The sequence below is a fragment of the Anas platyrhynchos genome, chromosome 11, assembly GCF_047663525.1.
Source record: "Anas platyrhynchos isolate ZD024472 breed Pekin duck chromosome 11, IASCAAS_PekinDuck_T2T, whole genome shotgun sequence".
Lineage (NCBI taxonomy): Eukaryota > Metazoa > Chordata > Aves > Anseriformes > Anatidae > Anas > Anas platyrhynchos.
The window spans coordinates 11,008,841-11,031,100 of record NC_092597.1 but is presented as its reverse complement, the minus strand read 5'-3'; the positions used below and the strand labels follow the sequence as shown (position 1 = coordinate 11,031,100).

At 35.4% G+C, this 22,260-nt stretch overlaps 1 protein-coding gene across 15 annotated transcripts in view; it reads left to right on the top strand.

Annotated features, from left to right (window-relative positions):
* Positions 1 to 22,260, top strand: part of HERC1 (HECT and RLD domain containing E3 ubiquitin protein ligase family member 1) — a 102,912-nt gene that overhangs the window by 13,415 nt on the left and 67,237 nt on the right. For all 15 annotated transcript variants that reach the window (XM_027466644.3, XM_027466642.3, XM_027466636.3 and 12 more), the window contains exons 2-17: positions 4,018 to 4,973; positions 6,743 to 6,838; positions 7,114 to 7,308; positions 8,475 to 8,786; positions 9,421 to 9,517; positions 11,074 to 11,217; positions 12,141 to 12,268; positions 13,170 to 13,314; positions 13,400 to 13,571; positions 14,656 to 14,790; positions 16,858 to 17,023; positions 18,300 to 18,425; positions 19,537 to 19,758; positions 20,980 to 21,132; positions 21,292 to 21,424; positions 21,909 to 22,100. In XM_027466644.3, the coding sequence (XP_027322445.1) occupies positions 4,044 to 4,973; positions 6,743 to 6,838; positions 7,114 to 7,308; positions 8,475 to 8,786; positions 9,421 to 9,517; positions 11,074 to 11,217; positions 12,141 to 12,268; positions 13,170 to 13,314; positions 13,400 to 13,571; positions 14,656 to 14,790; positions 16,858 to 17,023; positions 18,300 to 18,425; positions 19,537 to 19,758; positions 20,980 to 21,132; positions 21,292 to 21,424; positions 21,909 to 22,100 (3,346 nt within the window). In that variant the 5' untranslated portion in view covers positions 4,018 to 4,043. The remainder of the gene's footprint in view (positions 1 to 4,017; positions 4,974 to 6,742; positions 6,839 to 7,113; positions 7,309 to 8,474; positions 8,787 to 9,420; positions 9,518 to 11,073; positions 11,218 to 12,140; positions 12,269 to 13,169; positions 13,315 to 13,399; positions 13,572 to 14,655; positions 14,791 to 16,857; positions 17,024 to 18,299; positions 18,426 to 19,536; positions 19,759 to 20,979; positions 21,133 to 21,291; positions 21,425 to 21,908; positions 22,101 to 22,260) is intronic.

Genomic DNA, 22,260 nt, shown 5'->3' with positions numbered 1-22,260 from the left:
ACTGCACTTAACACTCTTCTGTAGATTTCTCCTGCTTAATGCCAGGGTTGGGATCCAGAACAATGGATAAGATCTGGGAATGAAGCCGTTCCTTAATTTGTAATTAAGTGGATATTCTGAAAGCGAGTTACTCCAAAACCACGTGGCTTTCATTTTTTTATTCTTAAGTGTTGGTTGAACAGCCTGAAATCATGAGATGAAAGGAAATAATGAGACGGAACAAACTTAAAAGTTTTATTGTACATGCTGCTGTGAAAGTTGTGAACTAGCTTGGAACTTGAAAACTGCATGACTGCATAAACGTGGTGTTGGGCTTGGGCTAGTAACCCTGCTAAGAAGCTCTCCTAGTGCAGGCTTTGCTTGTATCTCGGCTGAGTTTCATGTAAGCCAACACTTTCAGACAGTGCAAACACTGCTCTCTGCAGCAGCTGGGCTCTGGGTACCAGTGGCATACTGGTTGGAATGGTACCAGTGGCATGGGGTTGGTTGGAATAAATTTTTGGAAAATACTCGTAACTTCCATTTCTCCGCTCTAAAACATGGGAGTTCTAGATGTCACTTCGTTTTTTGGGAAGATTACTGTTTGTTTGTTTTTTTTTTCCCCGTAGAATTTCTTGTTACTATATGAGAGGTGTGAGCTGCTCAGCAGTTTACATTTTGGTCAGAAAAGCTACTCTGTGGTATAGGATAAAGTATTCTTTATCCTAGAGGAGAAGAATACGACTATGCAGGAGCATGGTCACCCACTGCATGATTCAGCGCAGGCATAAATCATTGTAATGCTGATACTTAACAATTCTGCAATATTTTATTTCTCCACATCTGAACCTTGAATTACCTGTCTTCCAAGTAAATGCTATTTGTATGTATTTTGAAAACTGTAACCAGGTCAAATAAAAATGTCGTTGCTAATGATAAAATACAATTCTGTAATACTTGGAAGAAGTGAATTATGGTGAGATGCTGTGCGTCATGACAAAAAAGGGTTTTGCATAGCTACATTAATATCAGTGTTTCCCTATACATCCTCATCTGTCTGTCAGAAAGCAGTCAGTAGGACAGCACTAGGCACTTTCTAAATAACTAAAATGTATATATAACTCTAAATATAGCAAAATTGGAACAAATTTGACTTTGTGTTCTTGGTGCAGATTACTTAGGATTTAGTTTTGTAACAGAAAGCTCGTTAGGGAAGATCATCTTGTTAGCCTGAAATAAATATTTCTGTAGCAGAATGAAATACGAGACTACGAAAATTCTTTGAGTTGTATACCAAAATTAATTATACATGTACTCCATTTTAAAAGTGTTGTCTACTTATATTAAAGAGTCATTGCAGAACTTAACTGGGAACAGATTTAGGAGGCTTTCAGATTTAATTAATTTGTGATTGCTTCACACCATTTTGTTCTTATGCCTGTATTCTCCTTTTCCTTACTTAGTCACTCCCCTCACCCTCTTTCTTTTCTTTGCCAAATTTGTTGACCAAATTTGTTGTAGCAGTTCTTGTGAGCTTTTTTTGTTTCTTTATTTTTTGATTTGCTATGCTAAAAGGTCACAATCCTAGTCTTCTCTTCAGGCGAGATCAGAAGAATAGTCTTTTTCTCTGCATGATCCAGTGTCAGTCTTTTTTGCTGTCAGGATATCAGTGACAGAAATCATTTCCAGAATTCCAGCTGGCATCCAACTGATTAGCATTTTGTAACATTGTGTAAAAATGCTTCCCTTACCCTGTCCTTCCCAAATCATTCTGGAAACGCTCATTAATGCCACTCAGGCAAGTATTTGGTCTCTTTCATGACTCATAATCCGTTTGTGAGTCAGTAGATTCTTCCTACTTCTTGCATCTTCAAGTTATGTGTTCTCTACTTATGGGAGATTTTTTTTATTCACAATTGTGTGAGCTTGCGTGTTTTAATATTAAATTTCAAGCTGTTAGTCTTATTACTTCTCATTTGCATACAGTTCTCTCCATGTGACATACTTGTCTACAGCAATAGAGGTGCCTCTGTACTTTGCGTTGTTATTGTTTTACCAACTAGTTCATCAAAATATTAAATTGTTGGTTTCAAGATAAAGAATGATTTCTGTGAAATTTAACTAGATACTAACTTGATTTGTTTCTTCTTCCTCCAAATTTTGTCTTCTATATGTAACTTCTTTTAGAACATACAGTTCCTCTATAAACTTTTGACACCTTAATTTTTAAAATTAGCTTATTACAGCATTGTCTAATGATACTGTATGTTTTTTACCATAAAAGATGCCTTTCTGAGCATTTTTAATGGTTACAATTCCACTTTGAGAGGTATGGTTAAGACATTTACTGTTACTGAACATTGGGGGACTACAAGACTGTATGTCATCCTAAGAGAAAGGATGTGTACAGAAAATAGTCTGCTATGCCAATACTGTATACTCCCTTCTAAAGGGTTTGCACATTTTAAACGTGTTGCCATGTTCAGTTTGAAAGTTGATGCAGTCAGATTAAGTTTCAAAAAGATCTGAGTTTCTGTAAGATGGTTAAATGTAATTTTTGCATTTGGTCATTTATTTTAGAACTGTAATTTTAAAACAGCGAACAAAAGATGCTGTCCCTTCTAATTAACTGTTAGTCTGAAAACTACCTTTCACTTAAGATGGGTTGTAAGTGGGTTGATATCAAAGCATTTGAGTTTCACACAAGGATTTTCTGAGGTTTCGACTGTTTATGTAGAACTCACACCCTATTCTGTGTCTTGAGGGAATTAAATGGAAAAAAGGAATCTTTCCACTTAGCTACATAGGATGACTTGGGTTCAGGTGGTGCAGAAAGGAGAAGAGAGGTGGATTTTAGGGGCTAGTGCCAGCCAAAAAAAAAAAAAAAAAGCATTGTGGTATGTGGCAAGGAATTGCATTTTAACCATCAGAATCACAGGAATTTTGTAGCAATTCATTCATGATGCTTCATTGAATTTGAACCTATATAAAAGGGTGTAATATGTTTTTCTTTTTTTTCCTCCCCTAAAATTGTCAGCAGAAAAAGATTTCTTAAATTCACTGACGTGTTTGATTTGAAAGAATCGTGGAAGCTGTCAAGTTAGAACCGTCCTGGAAAAGTGTTTCGTTGTGAAATTTGTTATTTTACCTCCATGTTGTTAGTGATCCCTTCCTTAAAATCCTTCCTAAAAGATTTGAATGCTCTCAAAGTCACACATTATGAAATATATTAATATAATGTAATATGTAATATTTGATACTTTAAATTTACTTGGAGTAGCTGTGATGCGTATTTGGCTCTGAAGAGCCTATTCACTGAATGAATCGGATCTTCCTAATGTGCCACCCTTGTGTGGCTTAAAATCATCTGTCCTGGTTTCCTTTTAACATTCTGACCTGAGTTTTAAGTTTTAAGCTCTAGCTTGCTGTAGAAAGTGGAGAGAATGGCTTGTGACAGCAGGACTTAGAGTATGCTTGACAGGTTGAGCATTTACTTATGGCCTGAATTGGTAGTCTTATTTACTGTCATGTTTTACACTGGTACTCCATTCACTTGTGCTCAGTTGTGTATGATCTTGTGCATTTGTTGAGGTCATTGTCCTGTCTGCAAAAAGAATATTTATTTTCCCCAAAAGGTTTAGAAGTATACTTTCATTGAATTATAGCAGAATTAAATTTGCTTTGTGTTTATTTTTATGCATGTGGAATTAGAAAATATGTAGATGTTTACTACAGTTCTTACAGCATGTTAAGGAAATTGCATGTCCATGTACTTGCTTAAAACAAAGCTCAAAATTAATCTGCAAAATGTTGTTTTTACAGTACTCTTGAACTATTAGTATTGGCTCTGAATTCCAGATTCTTGCAATATGGACAAAATGATGCAACTTTGATGATTTTTGGTGATTAAACTTTTTTGTTGCTTGCTTTATTAATGATCTATTAGGATTTGTCCTACTGTGTGATTAGTAAGTTTAGTAGATAATAATACACACATACTCACATGTTTTTTGTGTTTGTTTTTTTTTCCATCTTTAGGCCTAATGGCAAAAGAGTAAAACAACATGGCAGCTATGGTCCCACCTGTGAAGCTGAAATGGCTTGAACATCTAAACAGCTCTTGGATCACAGAAGACAGTGAATCTATTGCAACAAGGGAGGGAGTTTCTATCTTGTACGCTAAGTTAGTTAGCAATAAAGAAGTAGTGCCATTGCCCCAGCAGGTTCTGTGCCTCAAAGGACCTCAGCTTCCGGATTTTGAGCGGGAATCTCTATCTAGCGATGAACAGGACCACTATTTGGATGCTCTTCTTAGCAGCCAGCTGGCACTGGCTAAGATGGTGTGCTCAGACTCTCCATTTGCTGGAGCACTTCGAAAACGTCTCCTTGTATTGCAGCGTGTCTTCTATGCACTTTCTAATAAATACCATGATAAGGGTAAGGTGAAACAACAGCAGCATTCGCCAGAAAGCAGTTCTGGATCAACAGATGTGCATTCTGTCAGTGAACGTCCTCGGTCGAGTACAGATGCACTTATAGAAATGGGGGTACGGACTGGATTAAGCTTGTTGTTTGCACTGCTGAGACAAAGCTGGATGATGCCAGCATCGGGACCTGGCCTCAGTCTCTGCAATGATGTTATCCATACTGCAATAGAAGTTGTGAGCTCTTTACCACCTTTATCTTTAGCAAATGAAAGCAAAATTCCACCGATGGGGTTGGACTGTTTATCACAAGTAACAACATTTCTTAAAGGAGTGACAATTCCAAACTCTGGGGCAGATACTTTAGGTCGTAGATTAGCTTCTGAATTGCTTCTTGGCTTGGCTGCCCAGCGAGGTTCTCTGCGATACCTTCTTGAATGGATAGAAATGGCATTAAGTGCTTCAGCTGTAGTAAACAGCATGGAGAAGACCAAGATGCTGCAAAGCCCAGAAGGGATGATCAGCTTTGATTGCTTTATGAGTATATTGATGCAGATGCGGCGGTCTTTGGTAGGTATACCAGCTTTGATTTTTCTACCTAGCAAATACAGATGCATTCTTAACTTAAACACAGTTTCTCAACACTGAATGCCATATTGGCAGTTCTTAATTGAATAAATTGCTTTAACATGTTTTAAAAAAAGCTTCTTTCACTTGAAATATTTTTGCAGTAATTCTCTTGTTATCCACCATGTTTTTCTTCCTCTCTTCCCATCCATTTCTTCATAGGTACAGGAGATGAAACAAAGTAATTCCTGTCTTGCGTTACATTTAACTTTAGGAAAAAATCAGGGACATCATCCAATCCACTTGCATTTTATATTTAAGATAAGATGACAACAAAAGAGTTAAAAAGTATGAAATTGTTTCTAAGGCTTGCTTTGTTGAATTTGTTCACAATGCAGAGTTTTGCAATACACTTTTTCAAAGTTTCACCTCTCTTTTTATACGTTTTTAGAGAATCAGTAAGATTTGAGATGGTTAGCATTTTTCCTACTGCTTGGAAATTTATACCCTACAAAAACGGACTAAATTGTTTGTAAATAAGGCATGTGGCTTGCTTTGTCAGTTGAATGCCTACTTTTCATCCTAGATGAATATTTTTAAAGTTATGAAGTTAATGCACAGTGTGCAATTGAAAGCTGTAGTAAGCTTCTGCCTCATACACTCACTGGAACAGGGAACAACTTTTTCCCTGAAGCGGTTATTTTTCTCTCCCCTCTCAACTTTCCAATACTTACTTAAAATGCATTTTTTTTTTAATTGAAAATTTAAAGAAATACAAAATTCTGTTTCTAGAGTGGTTGATGAGCAGCTCTAGTTTCCTTTGTGCAGACTACTGAAATCCTATTATTAAACTATAGGAAAAAATTCTAGCCATACAGTAACACAACTTAGTAATATACTGTTTATGTTTTAGTTTATGTTCATATTTATAGGAAGGAGTAGAGCTATTTGTAGTTTTATTACTGTTATTCAGTGTTTTAATGGAGGACTTGTGTCAAATTCTAGATTGGACCAACTCTTTAAAGTGTTGCTTTGATTCTAATAGGGCTTTTAAAATTCTGAACGTAATCTGTTTTCTTTTCACATTGGCCAGTAGCAGATTATCCTTTCTTCACACCAATTCTGTTGTTAAAATCTGCTTTCTTTAGGAATGTAAGCCTGCTGTGTTAGGTAAGTTTTATTCTTTTGACTGAGGAAAGATGTATAGCATCTATATTATATCAGTGAAGGATTCTGGTGTATAGGTTACAAACTCATTGTATGCTAGGATATGTGGCTTTTGCAAGATGAAAGGAAAGAGAGAGTGGATTGCCAGAACAAATTGTTTGTTTGGTTCCGTATTTTTCCAGCCTAAGGGTAGGTAGGAGAGAAGTGTGGCAGTAGCAGGACTGAACTTTATCTGTTGTTTTTGTGTGTGTGTTTTCTTTTTTTTTAACTAGATATAAAATTACAAACCAAAATGTAGAGGTAATGTGAGCATAAAAATAATGGTGGTTACTGATTTATGATTTAACTAGTAATCATTTTAAAATGAACACAAATAAAATGCATTTAAGAACAAAACTGTATTAGGAAAAATTAACTCTAAACCCAAGTATTTTCACAAAAATGGATTAATAAGAATGTTTAACGAACACCTGTCACATTTTTGTTACCCTAAAATGTATGGAGATGTCATACATACTCTAACAACAAATCCCTACTGTATTTTGTACTGTAGCACTGTTGCTATATGGAAGCATTTTTCTCACAATAACACTTAAAAATTGTAGGGATCATCTGCTGACCGGAGTCAATGGAGAGAGCCAACTAGAACGTCTGATGGCTTATGTTCTCTTTACGAGGCGGCTCTGTGTTTATTTGAAGAGGTATGTCATGAATTTAAGGTAACTATACTTTACATCTGATTGATGTGTATGTTTGGATGGGGTTGAGTCTCTGCTGAGTTATCCTGGAGCGGAAGAGGAAGGCCAAAACAAGCTAAGATGCAGAAAAACAAAGTAATTTGGAAAAGTTACTGATGGTAAGGTGATGATTTGTGTTTTAGGCAATGTTGTACCAAGAAGAAATTTAAGTTGCATCAAACACTATTATAGGGAGATAAATGAAAATACACTGTGTAATAAATCTTTCTTTTTAATAGGTTTGTCGAATGGCATCAGACTACTCAAGAACATGTGCCAGCCCTGACAGCATTCAAACGGGTGATGCTCCCATTGTTTCTGAGACCTGTGAAGTTTATGTTTGGGGTAGCAACAGCAGTCATCAACTGGTAGAAGGAACTCAAGAGAAAATACTTCAACCCAAGCTTGCTCCAAGTTTTTCTGATGCACAGACTGTGAGTGACATTTATAGCAGTACACAGTGTAAAACGTAACACATTCGTAGTTATAGCATGAAACTGGAAAATAATGCTTAATTTCTAAGTGCCAAAGTTGTAATAAAGGTACAAGAATTAACCACACAAGTTACTTTACAGAAAATATCTCACTACTTTTATTGATGCCTGGAAAAAGGATTCTGTTTCTTTTTTAATGATGCACATACATCAATATCAATGTAAGAAGAAAGACTGAATTATCTAATTTACAATGAAATGCATTTCTAGAGAGGAATTTGCTTGCCTGTAGGTTTTTTTCACTGTTGTTTAAAAGATAGCTTAAGTACTTAATCATCTTTTCCATTGGTGTTTTTCACATCAAGTATGTCTCATTTAAAAGTCCAAACAGGGCTAACTGCTGGCACAGAAACCTTAATTAGCTTTCTGAAAATCAATATACAGTATGCTCTTTCTGCTCTCAGTCACAGATTGTGCAGTTGCAGTGTAGCACTTCTATTGATGCGTGACACAGAATAGTTTGCTTTTCTGTTGCTGTATTGGCTTTGCACTGTTGACTTAAGTAAAAGCATTTTTCAGGGTCACTAGACAATTTAGGTACATTTTCTGAAATTGTTTTTGTTGACTTCTCTGATTCATTGTATATGCCAGTGAACTGTAGGACCAGGAATTATAAAGCAAGCTTATGCATTTAAACAAAACAACAAAAAAAAAAACACACCACACACACACACACCCCAAAACCTGAGCTGAAACAAAACAGGAGTGGAATGAGTTACTTTGTCTTTTTAATCATAATAAATTAATGTATCTTCAAAGACTGTCCATTTTATGGGTCTGGGAGATACGAAAGCAGCCTGAGTTCTGCAGTCTATAGAAGAGATGCAAATAAGAACCGTTTAATCGCTATTTATGTCCTCAACATAAAGAAAATAATTTCATCAAGTATTTTTCAAGGATTTGAATTTTATTGCTTGCTGAAGTCTTAACTCTCCTTAGTTCTTATGTTATACTATATGAAAGGGATATAGAAAGAAACTTGACATTCTGTTCAAAAATACATGCTTTAAGACCTACAGATGGTTTGTACATTTATCTAATCTTTCTTTTTTCTTTCTTTCTTTTTTTTTTTTTTTTTTTTAATATTTTACCTTTCTTGTTTATAGATTGAAGCTGGACAATATTGTACTTTTGTAATTTCTACAGATGGTTCTGTTAGAGCCTGTGGTAAAGGCAGTTATGGGAGACTAGGACTGGGTGATTCTAATAACCAGTCTACATTGAAAAAATTGACTTTTGAGCCTCATAGATCTATTAAAAAAGTATCATCTTCAAAAGGATCTGATGGGCACACTCTAGCATTTACAACAGAAGGGGAAGTCTTCAGCTGGGGTGATGGTGACTACGGAAAACTGGGTCACGGAAATAGTTCAACTCAGAAATATCCCAAGCTTATTCAGGGTCCTCTGCAAGGGAAGGTATGTTTTGTATAGGAGCACACCTATGTTTGTTCTATTTAAAAATTGAAATATATAAAATCTTAAGATTCTGTGTTTTATCTAAACTTCTATTTGAAGTTAGATCTGTTTCAGGAAAGCACTTTAACTTGTTTGTTGCCTTTAGGCATGTGGTTTGGATGATGGCTTTGTTGATAAACCTTCTTGCACTACTAGAACTTGCTTACATGATTTTGTGAAGTGCAGTGATGTTCCAGAAGAACATTGCTTTTGTTAGCTGTAACATCATGACTTTTCATATGCAACTTTTTAGTGGTTTCATTTGTATTGTCCAAAAAAGCCTTCTTTTCTATATATGTTGATGTCTTGGCCAATGTTTTAAACACCTGCTTTTGCTTCTTTCTGCTACTGTGTAAGGCTGGGATATTGTTATGTTAAATAAATCATGACCCATTTATAGATAAACTTACCTCTATGTGTACCAACTTCCACTTACCAAATCCTAAGCCGTAAACTTCACAAAAATTAATTTGGATGTGTACTTGCTCTGCACAAGCGTAGATGTATAATGACTCCTTTCAAAAGTTGACTTTCATAAGCTTTCAAAATTCCTATTCGTTAAAAAATGTAATTAATATTTTCACATGTGTCTTAGGTTGTTGTATGTGTATCAGCTGGATACAGGCATAGTGCTGCTGTTACAGAAGATGGAGAGCTATACACATGGGGGGAAGGAGACTTTGGAAGATTAGGTAATTTTCAATACTTCTGAAAGAATTCCTGTGTCTAGTAATGATGCTATAGATATTTAATTTTTTCTCTTATTGTCCCTTCTAAATATAAATACATATGCACATGTATACAAAGGTGTGCATGTGTATAGATGAATATAAATACTAGTGTAAAGGCTATTAAAAATTTTCAGTGCAGTTAATTCTATAAATATTCTATGATTATTTTCCAAGAAAACTTAGTTCATTCATTATAAGACTATATATGATAGCCATTGCCACTTAAATGTGAACAACAGGTATTTAAAATAAACTAGAGCTCTAGATGAACATAATATAGAGATGATAGGATGGTTCTTTAAGCAGTCATGAATAACTGGCAATAATATCAAGGGTCTGATTCTAATGCAATATTAATAAAGAAACTTGACATTTGAGTTTCCCAAAATGGCTTTGTCATTTTGCCTAAAAAATAAATTTAACTGAAATGATGAATGCAGCATTTCTATCTTTTTAAATTTCACTTTTATCTATTTCATCATCTTTATTGTACAGCTTGCATGCCTAGTATAAAACTATCCTTCTCAAGCAGGGTCTGTTGAAATACCAGATTTTGCACAGAAAATTGCTCTAAGTAGGGTCTGTTGAAATACCAGATTTTGCACAGAAAATTGCTCTAAGTTGGACTTTAGTTTCCTTCTATTGTATTTGATTTGAATGTCATGATCTCCCAAGTAGAGTGGTGAAAGCAAGCAACTTGCAGAGACAAAACATGAGGAGGATGTTGTTTTACAATTTAGTCTGTCAGAGATTTTCAAGGGAATCACAGAATTGCTGAGCTGTAGCCCTACTGTTAGGAGACACACTAGGTTACAGGTTTAACGTATTATTTTTGGAGGAACTTACGAGAAAAGTTCTTAATGAATTTTGTGTTAATGTGGTCTTTTTACATGCGTAGGGTAACTTGAACTGTGTAGTGGTGTCTTCTGGTGTGTAGCTAAAAAGTAGCATTTAATTAGGCCATAGTAATTCCTTTGCATTCAGTCCTTTACGGATGCCACACAGTATTTTTTTTCTGTCAAGTTAGGTGGTACTGTAATGTGTTAGGTTTCTGCAGAGAGGACTATATAGAAAGGTCTACTTTGCTATTTTCATTCATCTGTGCACAATGTGTGCTTTTATTGATAGTAGTAAGAGTTGCCCCTATTTTAGTTTCCTTATGCTGTTCAGCATATGTGCTGCCCAGTATTAGGAAGGATAGCTACCTTGTCAACTAGTATTAATGGCAGTTATACTAGTAATTCTTTTTATTTCTTATAAACTAGGTAAAAAATTATTTAGCGGTAGTAAGTTATGAAGAAGTGTTCTGCAGTTTGTCTTATAAAAATGAAATGTTTATTAACCGTACTACAGGTATCTTCCTGACACTACTAAAAATCTTTCCAAAAAGTGGGCAGAAATTTTAATTTGCAATGATTACAATTTCCATGGGTTTTGCTAAATTTTACTGGAATTACAAACCACGATAGAATCTTAAATCTTCACAAAAAGAAAATAAATGTTTCTGTTTTTCTTAGGTCATGGTGACAGCAACAGTCGCAACATTCCTACTTTAGTAAAAGATATTAGTAATGTAGGAGAGGTTTCCTGTGGCAGTTCACACACAATAGCTCTGTCCAAAGATGGCAGAACAGTATGGTCCTTTGGAGGAGGAGATAATGGTAGGTAAAACTAATGTTTCGGTAGTAATTTTCACCGTATTCCAGTTACTGTATAGTCTAAATACTCCTTGCAGGTTTGGTTGTGGGTTTTTTTTGTGTTTTTTTTTTTTGCCATTGGGTTCAAGAAGCTCTTCAAGGAAAGATTTTAGTAAAATCTGAATACAGTATTTAAAGCTTAATTGTAAGATTATAGACTTTAAAAATGGATTTTCAGATATCTGAAGGGAAAAGAAGAAACCTAAAATCATGTGTAAATGATTTTGGAAGAAATGCTTTGCTTGCAGATAACTTTCAAATAAGCCTGCTTACTTGATATGGCCAAAAATGTATTTGTTCATGTTGTTGATTTACCCCCAGTAGGCAGCGAAGCACCACAAAGCCACTTTACAAAGCCACTGTAATGATAGTCTTTGTTTTAAGGTCATTGATTAAAAATGGTGGATGTATAGAGAAGATTTGTTTTCAAAAGGAAGTTAAAGGGGAAGTAAAGACGAATTGAACTATTAATGTTTAAGATACAAGTGCGCACAGCTGTTAGAAAAAATGTAGAAAAGTGTGTTGGCTTTTTTTTTCCAAGTGAGTTTATAAACAAGGAGAGAGAACTTTTTTTTTTTTTTTTAATCTTGGATAAATATAGTAGGTTTAGTGCTTTGGAAGGCTTTAGTAATTAAGTAGCAGGAAATGAATACTGCAGTTATATGGAATTGATATTTCCATTTATAAGGACACTACAATAAATACTTATTTCCTGAAGTCTGTAATTAATGTATTTGAAAGAGAGTATGTTTTATAAAAATAATAATGTGCTAATTTTAAAAGCATGCCTTGACATTTTTGGAAATCTGAAAATAATTCTTTTGGGGTACTTCGGATACTCGTAATACTCCAAAAATACTTCCCGTTTGTATTTCTTCCTTTTGTAGGCAAACTTGGTCATGGAGATACAAACAGAGTGTATAAACCTAAAGTTATAGAAGCCTTGCAAGGAATGTTTATTCGTAAAGTTTGTGCTGGAAGCCAGTCTTCGCTTGCCTTAACATCAACAGGACAGGTAGGCAAAAATAAGTTTTCACTCAAATGATGAGATTTGGTATGTAAGAAGAAGACAGCATGGGTTTATTTCAGCATTCATTATTTTGGCTGTTGAGAAAATATACAGCTAGTTCTTAAATACCAGTAAAGTTCCCAATTAGATATTGATTAACAGTACTGAGATCCTAATAGGCTAGATTAATTCATAATGTGCTGAAGAGTCATGTAAAAGTACACATTCCAAGAGTCTTGGTTAGCCACAGAAAAATTAATTCTTTTTAGGTTAATAAACGTAAAACTAAATCAAAAGTGCAAAACCAAATCAAATTCACTAAGCAAAGTGGTTTCAGGAAGCAAAAAGCAAGGAAATGCACTTCATGTTTCATCCATTAAACAATTCAGATGCTTACTTAAGCACCAGTTTTTAAATAAATTTAGTTTTTAAATAAATTTAATAGTTTTTAAAAATACATGTTTTAGAATGTAAGTGTTAACTGTTGTACTTCTAATCCAAAATATCTCAGGAAAGCCTGGAAATAAATGTTAGTTGGTAAAGGGGGCCTTTACTGGCATGATGTATACACATGTAATACAACAAACATTTCCAGACATGTAACCTAACTGAACCTGACCTCAGCGTGATTCAAAGACAGTGTGTGAAGTGTGGATCAAGAATACTGAAGTTTACTTAGTGGTTTTGTTTCTTGAAACAACCTCCCAGCTGATGTGCTCTATATCCAGTGAGTGGCTGGAGGGAATAAATGTAGATTATATGAAATGTATTTTAGTGATGAAAGTAGTATGTATGTTTTGATGAAAATGTAATTGTAGTTACTGTGAAAGTGGTTATCCAGTGTTCTGTTGATGGTGACCAATAATACTAATTTGATACTGATATTTTGTGACTATGTTTGCTCTAGGTTTATGCATGGGGCTGTGGTGCATGCCTTGGCTGTGGCTCGTCTGAAGCAACTGCTCTCAGACCGAAGCTTATTGAAGAGCTGGCTGCTACAAGAATAGTTGATATTTCAATTGGTGACAGTCACTGTTTGGCACTTTCTCATGGTAAGATAAGTAAAGTGTAAAAATCTGTAATCTCCCTTTTCAGTCAGAAGCAGTTATGTCTCAGATTCTGTTTTTTACTTTATAGATAATGAAGTTTATGCTTGGGGTAACAATTCAATGGGACAGTGTGGTCAGGGAAACTCTACTGGTCCCATTACTAAACCAAAGAAAGTAAGTGGTTTAGATGGAGTTGCAATTCAACAGATTTCAGCTGGAACCTCCCATAGCCTCGCATGGACAGCTCTTCCAAGAGACAGGTAACAGTGATGCTTGGGGACAAGTACAATTTTTTTTTTTTAAACAGGTAGCCTTTGGGATACATGTAATACTCCTGAAGGTGCTAATCACATCATGTATTTGAAGTATTCTGCTTGTAATGTTTTGGACTTCAGTGTCTTTTTAATCTCTCAACTGTTAGAGATTAGAAGAAGCGATAACATAGCAGCACCACTAATTTGGATACTAAGACTTTTATATGAAGATTTCTTATCTGCTAGTAGGCAAAAATAAGCCCTCTATGAAAAATCAAAAAGTTAGGCAATGTGAGGACAAACAATACAGTAGATCTTTATTCTGTGCTTCTGACTACATTTCCTGTAGTTTATGTAGTTTCCTTCAGTATAACAAAGAGGAAACTAAGCATAAGACTTTAGGAAATGGGGAAGCTCAGATAAATTACTAGATGTGGACTTGAACATCTTAATAAATTTCTGAATAGCTATATGTTAAGCTGGACTAAAATCAGTCATCTAAATAAATAGTTTGGTTATTAATGTACAGTGCCTGAAATAATGCTTCATTACACCACAGGCATGATCAAGTGATTAAATTGAGCTGATAAACTTCAGAGTTACATATGGACTACCACAAAGGAATAGAAGAGTTCTTTTACTGTTTGGAAGATATTTCAGACAGTATTTCAAGATGCCCTGTTTTAAAGGGAGCTTAGAAAAGCCACTAAAGTCAAATAGTACTAAGTGGTAATGCCCCTTTTGAATTCTACCTATATTGTATTAAAATCTCGTTATAATCTGGAATTTATACTAAAACAGCTTTGTGAGTATTTGTCAGCTTTTGCACAGAGCAGATGTTTTTATATTTGTGTCACTGTAGATATTTTGTTTATAAATGAACAGTGTTTGTTTTGTGAAGACTTCTATGGAAAAGAGTAGAAAATGCCTGCAAGGGTCAGGAAGTTAGTCTGCCTACGTCATATTAGTTTGTTGTAAGAAAAAAATTGGTTAGCTCAAGCATGTACTCACTTAACCTGCTTAAACTGCTAATTTGTTACAGTAATTAGAATATTTTTAATAGTTGACTTATTTTGGTGTTCGATTCTAGGCAAGTTGTGGCATGGCACAGACCCTATTGTGTAGACCTTGAAGAAAGTACCTTTTCACATCTTCGTTCTTTTCTTGAGCACTACTGTGACAAAATTAACAGTGAAATCCCCCCTCTTCCTTTTCCTTCATCAAGGTATGATGTAATGTAACATTACATGTAACTCATGCAATGTTCTCGTTTTGTAATTTCTTTAATCCACAGCAGCGGTGTGTGGTTTAGTCCTAGCCAGCCTTTAACAAACAAAAGTCTGGTTTACCAGTTTAGCTCTTTCAGGTGTCTTTTGTTTCCTTGTATAACATAGGAACTTTGCAGTACCTCAAGTGTAGCAGGATCTTTTGTCTGGAATTTATTTTCATTTTGAACATATCTTTTAAACTGAACTTTTCTTTCAGAGTTATCCTTTAAAACACATTTTTCTATATCATTTAAGTGCATTTATGGTTTCTGTGCATTGTTTCTGCTTTCCAGTTCTTTCCCCTCTAGCCATTTTCAGTAGATGCCTGCTGACTAACTTATTGATAGCTAAGACAAAAAAAACCAAAACTGTTAAAGTGGTAACCCATCAGTCCATACATTGAGTTAATGACTAACACATGATGCACAAACCACATCATGTACTGTTGTATGTCTAGAAGATGTATAGTTGCCATTGCATTTTGAGGTGGTATCAGTACTCTTTACATATCATCAGTAATCATTATTCTACCTTTCCAAATTTGAATCTTTTAAACTGACATTGATGTTTTAAATGTATTGCTATAAAATACAAAAGCATGTATATTTCCTCACTGATGCCTGTAAAGAGCACTGCAAGTATCAAAGTTTGATGACACTACATTTGGAGGAGTTGTGGACTCAGATGAGGGTGGAAGGGCTTGGACAGAGACCTGGACAGACTGTAGAGCTGAGCGATCACCAACTGCATCAAGTTGAGCAAGAGAAAGTGCCAGGTCCTGCACCTGTGACAGGGCAACCCTGGCTTTACGTACAGACTGGGTGACAAGACGCTGGAGAGCAGCCCCGCAGAGAGGGATCTGGGGGTTGTGGTCGACTGCAAGTTGAATATGAACCAGCAGTGTGCCCTGGCAGTCAGGAGGGCCAACCTTATCCTGGGGTGCATCAAGCACGGCATTGCTAGTCAGCTGAGGGAGGTAATTGTCCAGCTCCATTCTGCACTGGTGCGGCCTCATATCAAGTACTGTGTGCAGTTCTGGGCACCACAGTACAAAAAGGGTGTAAAACTGTTGAAGAGATTCCAGAGGAGGGCTATGAAGATAAGCCTGGGGGGGAAGACGTATGAGGAGTGGCTGAGGGCACTGGGCCTGTTCAGCCTGGAAAAGAGGAGGCTGAGGGGGGACCTCAGTGCACTCTACAGCTTCCACACGAGAGGGAGTGGAGGGGAAGGACCTATTCTCCTTAATCACCAGTGATAGGACCTGCGGGAACAGTGTTAAGCTGAGGCAGGGGAAGTTTAGGCTGGACATCAGGAAGAGGTTCTTCACCGAGAGGGTGGTTGCACACTGGAGCAGGCTCCCCAGGGAAGTAGTCACCGCACCAAGAAGCGATTGGACTGTGCGCTTAGTCACATGGTCTAAACTTTTGGGTAGACCTATGTGGTGCCAGGAGTTGGACTTGATGATCCTTATGGGTCCCTTCCAAGCTGGGATATTCTTTGATTCTATGTTTCTTTTGAAACTTTTCTCTTTATTTAAAAAACGAACAAACAAAGAAACAAACAAAAAAAAAAAAAAACAAAAAAAAAAAACACCACAAAGACTTTTTAAGGAAGACCAGAAATTAATATCCAGTCTTTTTGTTTTTAATGTGATTGTTTTGTTGCTAAATCTTCTGAGAGAAGAGTACATTTATTACTTCTTAAACAGTTGATCTTTTTCTTTATGTGAGGAATATATTTGTTTGTCTATGTATCTGTTTATGTATTTTGGAAAGATTTTACCTTTTAATTCATGGGACTATTTTTCTAAACTGAATGCTCCTTGGAACCATTGTCTGCAAAGACACTTTTGCAGATTAACAGCAGGTTTTCAGAGGAATTTATGTGAAGTCCTAGTTATAGTTTACTTACCTTTCTGGTCTGCAACATTAAAATGTTAGTGTGAAAAGCTTAGTGCAGAAAAAAATAAGAAGGAGCAATGCTAACAATAACAAAGATGATCAGTGATATATTTCTTTTTACAGGGAACATCACAGTTTTCTTAAATTATGCCTGAAGCTGCTTTCTAATCATCTTGCACTTGCACTGGCTGGAGGTGTAGCTACTAGCATTCTTGGTCGGCAAGCTGGTCCACTTCGAAATTTATTGTTTAGACTGATGGACTCTTCTGTTCCTGATGAAATTCAAGAAGTCAGTAATACTTTGTTTACATGTAAAAAGTCTACTTTTTCCTTCTTTCTTACTTTCTTTGATGGTGTAATTAGAAATTTTGTACTTGGATTTTCTAAAATAGGCACTACGAACACAATTCTGACTTAACAATTTTACATGTTAAATTTTTTTTATTATTATTATTATTTTTAATTACCATCAGGTTTTATAATCTGAAAGTAGAGGAGAACATGTGCTTGGGAATTTCAAGTAGCTGCTTTTTTCCCTAGCATTTTAATTATTATGTAATTGCAATAATGAACCTAAAACCTTTTAGGTTGTGTGATAATAAACATGAGTAAGAAATAAATGTAAAATGTATCATGGAAACCTGTAGTTTCCATGTAGGGGCTTAAAAAGTCAAGCTTCAGCTTCATTGTAACTTCTTGCCAGCTTTGAAGAAAGGGTGCTGGGTAGTTTGCTTGTGAACAAAAGTAACTAATGGTCAAATAGCTTTTGGGGTGTGTTTAAATGAAACAGAACCTCACACTTTATTATATGGAGTATATGCCAAAAATAGCAAGAGTATAAGTTTAATATTTTGGTGTCACTAGTAAAGAAATAGCTTATACTCTCAGCATGTGTTTGTGGTTTTAAAAAAATAAATAAATTACATGGGACTGAAGTTTTAGAGCAGAGCACTTAATTTCACAAGTCCATAGCAATATGGAAAATTGCTGAAAAATACTGTGAAGATTGTTTTACATATTGAAAATTCACAGTTCTCATATAGAAACAATTTTTCAGCTATCAATTAGGAAGTTTTGCCTCTTCATATTGCCTTTAAAACGGGATGAACTTGCGTAGCTCTGAAGTTTAATTTAATTTTATATTCAGAGAAACTTTGCTATGTATATGATTTCATCTGAAAGTGATCAGTATACAGTCAATTGATAGAGATACATTTGTGTATTAGACAACCTTTAATAGGTAATAGGAGCAGGACATGGTTTATCTTGAAATTTTACTAAAAAATATTAATCTTGTGGACTGATTGAACTGCCCTCTCTTAAGATCTCAGTCATTGAGGAAACAGCAATGTACAAAAATTTTGTATTTTGCCAATATGTTGGTCTCATTTCACTCCTTCAATGTCCTGTGTATCTTTTCATCCTGTAATGAAAGATTAATTTGCTATTTTGTATAAGAAATCTGATGTAAAGTGGATGTTTTGGATACATTATGTGTGATGTTCTGTAAGTTGATTTATTTTTACCCCCTGCCAAAGAAATATTTTCTGTTACTTTAATTTTAGGTTGTAATTGAAACTCTCTCAGTAGGAGCAACTATGCTACTTCCTCCATTGCGAGAAAGAATGGAATTGCTACATTCTCTTCTACCCCAAGGTCCTGATAGATGGGAAAGCTTATCAAAAGGACAGGTAGGGTCAAGAAAAAATAGTCTGTGCTTTGGGAGCAACGGGGGGGCGTTGAAGAGTGAGGTGAGCCTTATTTGTAAAGTGCATGAAATGTTGTGCATGCATGTTGTTGATGGAATGTTCTGCGAAGCCCAACTTAAACGATGTAGCCTGGCTAAATCAAAATCTAGCAAGGTAAGGAGCACTACTACATGTTTTCTCATGCGAAGCTAGACTACAAAAAAAATTAGGAGTTTCTATGTTAACGTGTCTAGACAAGTTTGAAGGTTAGATATTGTTGAATATGAGTATGATCTAACAAGTCATGGAAACTGAAGGTTAACTATTTCCTTGGAAGAATACTTGCAAAATGTTTTTCCTTACATAGATTTCACCCTGCTTTGCAAAGTTGACTGGGATGTAAATTTTTTTTCTTTTTCTCTCTTGATGAATGTGAAGACCAGGAATTTATGCAGGTTAGGAGGCTTACCAAGTACCCTCCAAACAGAAGGAAATAAGGAGCCTCTGTTCCTATCCTTGATGGCTGAAGCTACATCAGTAGTTTCAGATTTAAAAAGAAGAGTAACTATTACTCAATTCTGTACACAGAAGAACATCTTGGTGAAGTCCTCTGTTTTATACACTGTGGAATAGACTTGTTTAGTGAAGTTTAGTTCTGAACAGGTTATTTAGTTTAACTGTATAGTTTATTGAACTATGAAGAAGAATCTTGTGATTCTAATTTCCTAAAGATTTCTGAAGATTAATACTAGTACAAAACAACAATAACAAACAAACTGAAAATTACTAGGTTAGAACAAGTTTATTTTTTTTCTGGACAAGTTGAGTTTTTCTTGGTAACAGTGGGGGATGTTACTCTGTATCTGCTACCTCTCTTCACCTATTCTATGCCTGTTCCGCTTTTTACGCCTTTACTTCTCCCTATGTATAAATCAGAATAACAGGGAAAAAAGAAAAAACAACAACAACAACAACAACAACAAAAGAAACCTGAAGAAAGCATTGGTCTAGTGTCTTGATTTCTCTTTTTCAAGCTCAGTTTTTTTACTAGGTATGGTTATCAAATTGAATTTATTTATCTGTTCTCTATTACTGATTTTTATTTTTATTTTAGAGAATGCAATTGGATATTATTTTGACAAGCTTGCAAGATCACACCCATGTAGCTTCCCTGCTTGGATATAGCTCACCATCTGATGCCACAGAAACTTCCTCATTATGCATCAGCTATGGAAATCTCTCTGATCAAACATACACTGTCCAGAGCAGTCATCCAGATACTCATCTAGCAGAAATCTTAATGAAGACTCTTCTAAGGAATTTGGGATTTTATACTGTATGTATAGGCCTTGTGTTTAATTTTTTTTAAAGTGATAATGAATTCTGAATATTTGGAAGGGTTAAAAGTTTTCAGAAAATGTTACTCTTTTTGTTTGTCTAAAGCAGCAGTGCCATATGTATTTGTCTCTGGAAATAGACTAAAATTAGTTTGCCACCTCTGACATTATGGATCTAATGTTCTTGTAGTGGTGGTTTTTTGTTTAACTTGTCTTACATGAATGTAGTTGATTTTATATCAGACTGAAGAATTTACTGCTGTTACTTTGGCTGCACTTTTTTTTTTTTTTTGGAAGATAGAATACAGTACATGTAGTAAGTAGATTGTTGTATAATACCCCTTATGTCAGTATAGCCTCAGCAACCAGAGAAAAGACAGCAGGAATGCAAGTCTGTTTAATTAACTTGACACTGGGGAAACTACCTTGCCAGTAGTTCATCAAGTACAGGTCAGCCATCTTATTATAGCATGTCAAACAGATTATTGTTCCTAGCTGTAGAATAGCATAGGCCGATGAGAAGTTCAAGGAAGCATAAGCGCAAATGACTGACTTGCACTTTTTAAATTCAACTAGCTGGTTAAATATAACAGAGAAAAGAAACCTGAGATCTTTAATTCTCCAGTACAGTATCTCTGTCCGCTGAGGGTGAGGGTCAGTAGTTTTGGTTCTTTTCTGTAGACATTCACCAGTCAGATAGATTCATCTACTTTCAATTTTCTACTTGAAGCTATCTCCATTTTTTGCTACGGAATTCAGAAGGCAGTCGAGCAGCCATCTACCTGCTGCTCCTTTTACTGCTGTCCTAGGTTAAGCAAGGAAGGATTCTGATCTGAAACATTTCTATGTATCAGCCCACAACAAATTCTGAAGGGATATTACTTACTACGACATACCGTAATTTGGAAGTCAGAGTGTGGGGAGAGTTACGCTATCCAGTCTTCCTTTGCATTGAAATAAAAATACTTCTGCATCTGAGAATAACCCTCTTTAGAACAGAAATACTCTCTTGATAGCTATCACAATCACTACCATGATATTTAAAATGACTGTAATTTTGTTTATCTCATGATTCAGTTAACTTTATCTGATTTCTTCAGTAATCAGAGGTGCATGTGCTAAAGGTAAAAAAGCTTTTTTTTTAAGATGGTAGTGAAGTATTACAGCATTTGAAGACTTTTTATTTTATTTTATTTTATTTTTTTCTTTTGGGTAAATAGGATCAAGCCTTTGGAGAACTGGAAAAAAACAGTGACAAATTTTTACTGGGTACATCATCATCAGAAAACAGCCAACCTGCACATCTTCATGAGCTTTTATGTTCACTGCAAAAACAGTTGCTGGCTTTTTGTCACATCAACAGTGTTAGTGAGGTATGTGCCCTTACTTTTGTTTTAAAGGGGGAAAATCCGCTTCAGTGTGTGTGAACAACAGAATGTTGTAACAGCATTTGGAAACTGAACTAATATAGGTAATGAACCCGTAAAAATCATGTACATGATTATGATGTTTGGTGATTTGTTTCCTTTTAGAATTCCAGCAGTGTGGCACTGCTTCACAAACACCTTCAGCTTTTATTGCCTCATGCTACAGATATCTATTCCCGTTCCGCAACGCTGCTTAAGGAAAGCTCTTGGAATGGTAGTGTTGGGGAAAAACTGAGAGGTAAATGTTCATGGAAAAATCAGTAATGGAGATATCATCAGCTTAGGGCAGTTCTTGTTTGTTTAGATTTGAATAATAAAACACTTTATTTTCCCTACACATGCATATCACAAGCCTCTCCTCCAAAGGAAGAGATGAGTCATCTACCCAAGCATAGCATCTAGTTCATGTTTTTGGTAGGACATCTTGCATGTAGAAGAACTACAAAATACAGAGGATGTTGTCTCTGTCTGTTATTGTCTCAGTACTGTTAGTTCTAGATTATTCTTTTTAAAAGTACATTTTTTTTGAGATTACTGGAAAGTGTAGAAGGGAAGTATGGAATGTATTTATGGTTATTAAACAAACGCAACTCAACATGTGCTCTTGATACATGTTGAGACAAATGTGGTATTTTTATGCAGTTCTTGGTGACTTGTTAAACTGTGCATAGGATATAAATATATTCCAAAATATAATTATTATTTTTTTGCTCTCTCTGTAGATGTAATTTATGTATCTGCAGCTGGTAGTATGTTGTCTCAGATTGTCAACTCGTTATTGTTACTGCCAGTGTCAGTAGCTCGTCCTTTGTTGAGTTACCTGCTGGATCTGTTGCCACCTTTAGATCGTCTTAATAGACTCTTACCTGCTGCAGCACTTCTAGAAGATCAAGAATTACAGTGGCCACTTCATGGTAAGTGTAATAACTCAGCTTGGGTGGTAATGCAAGAACTGTATGGGAAACACATATAGTGAACTGAAGATACTAAGCTTGTAATACATGAAAATAACTGTTCTTTGCTTGTAAATGGAACAGAAATTCTCTCATGATCTTTTTACTTTCATGTGCAAAT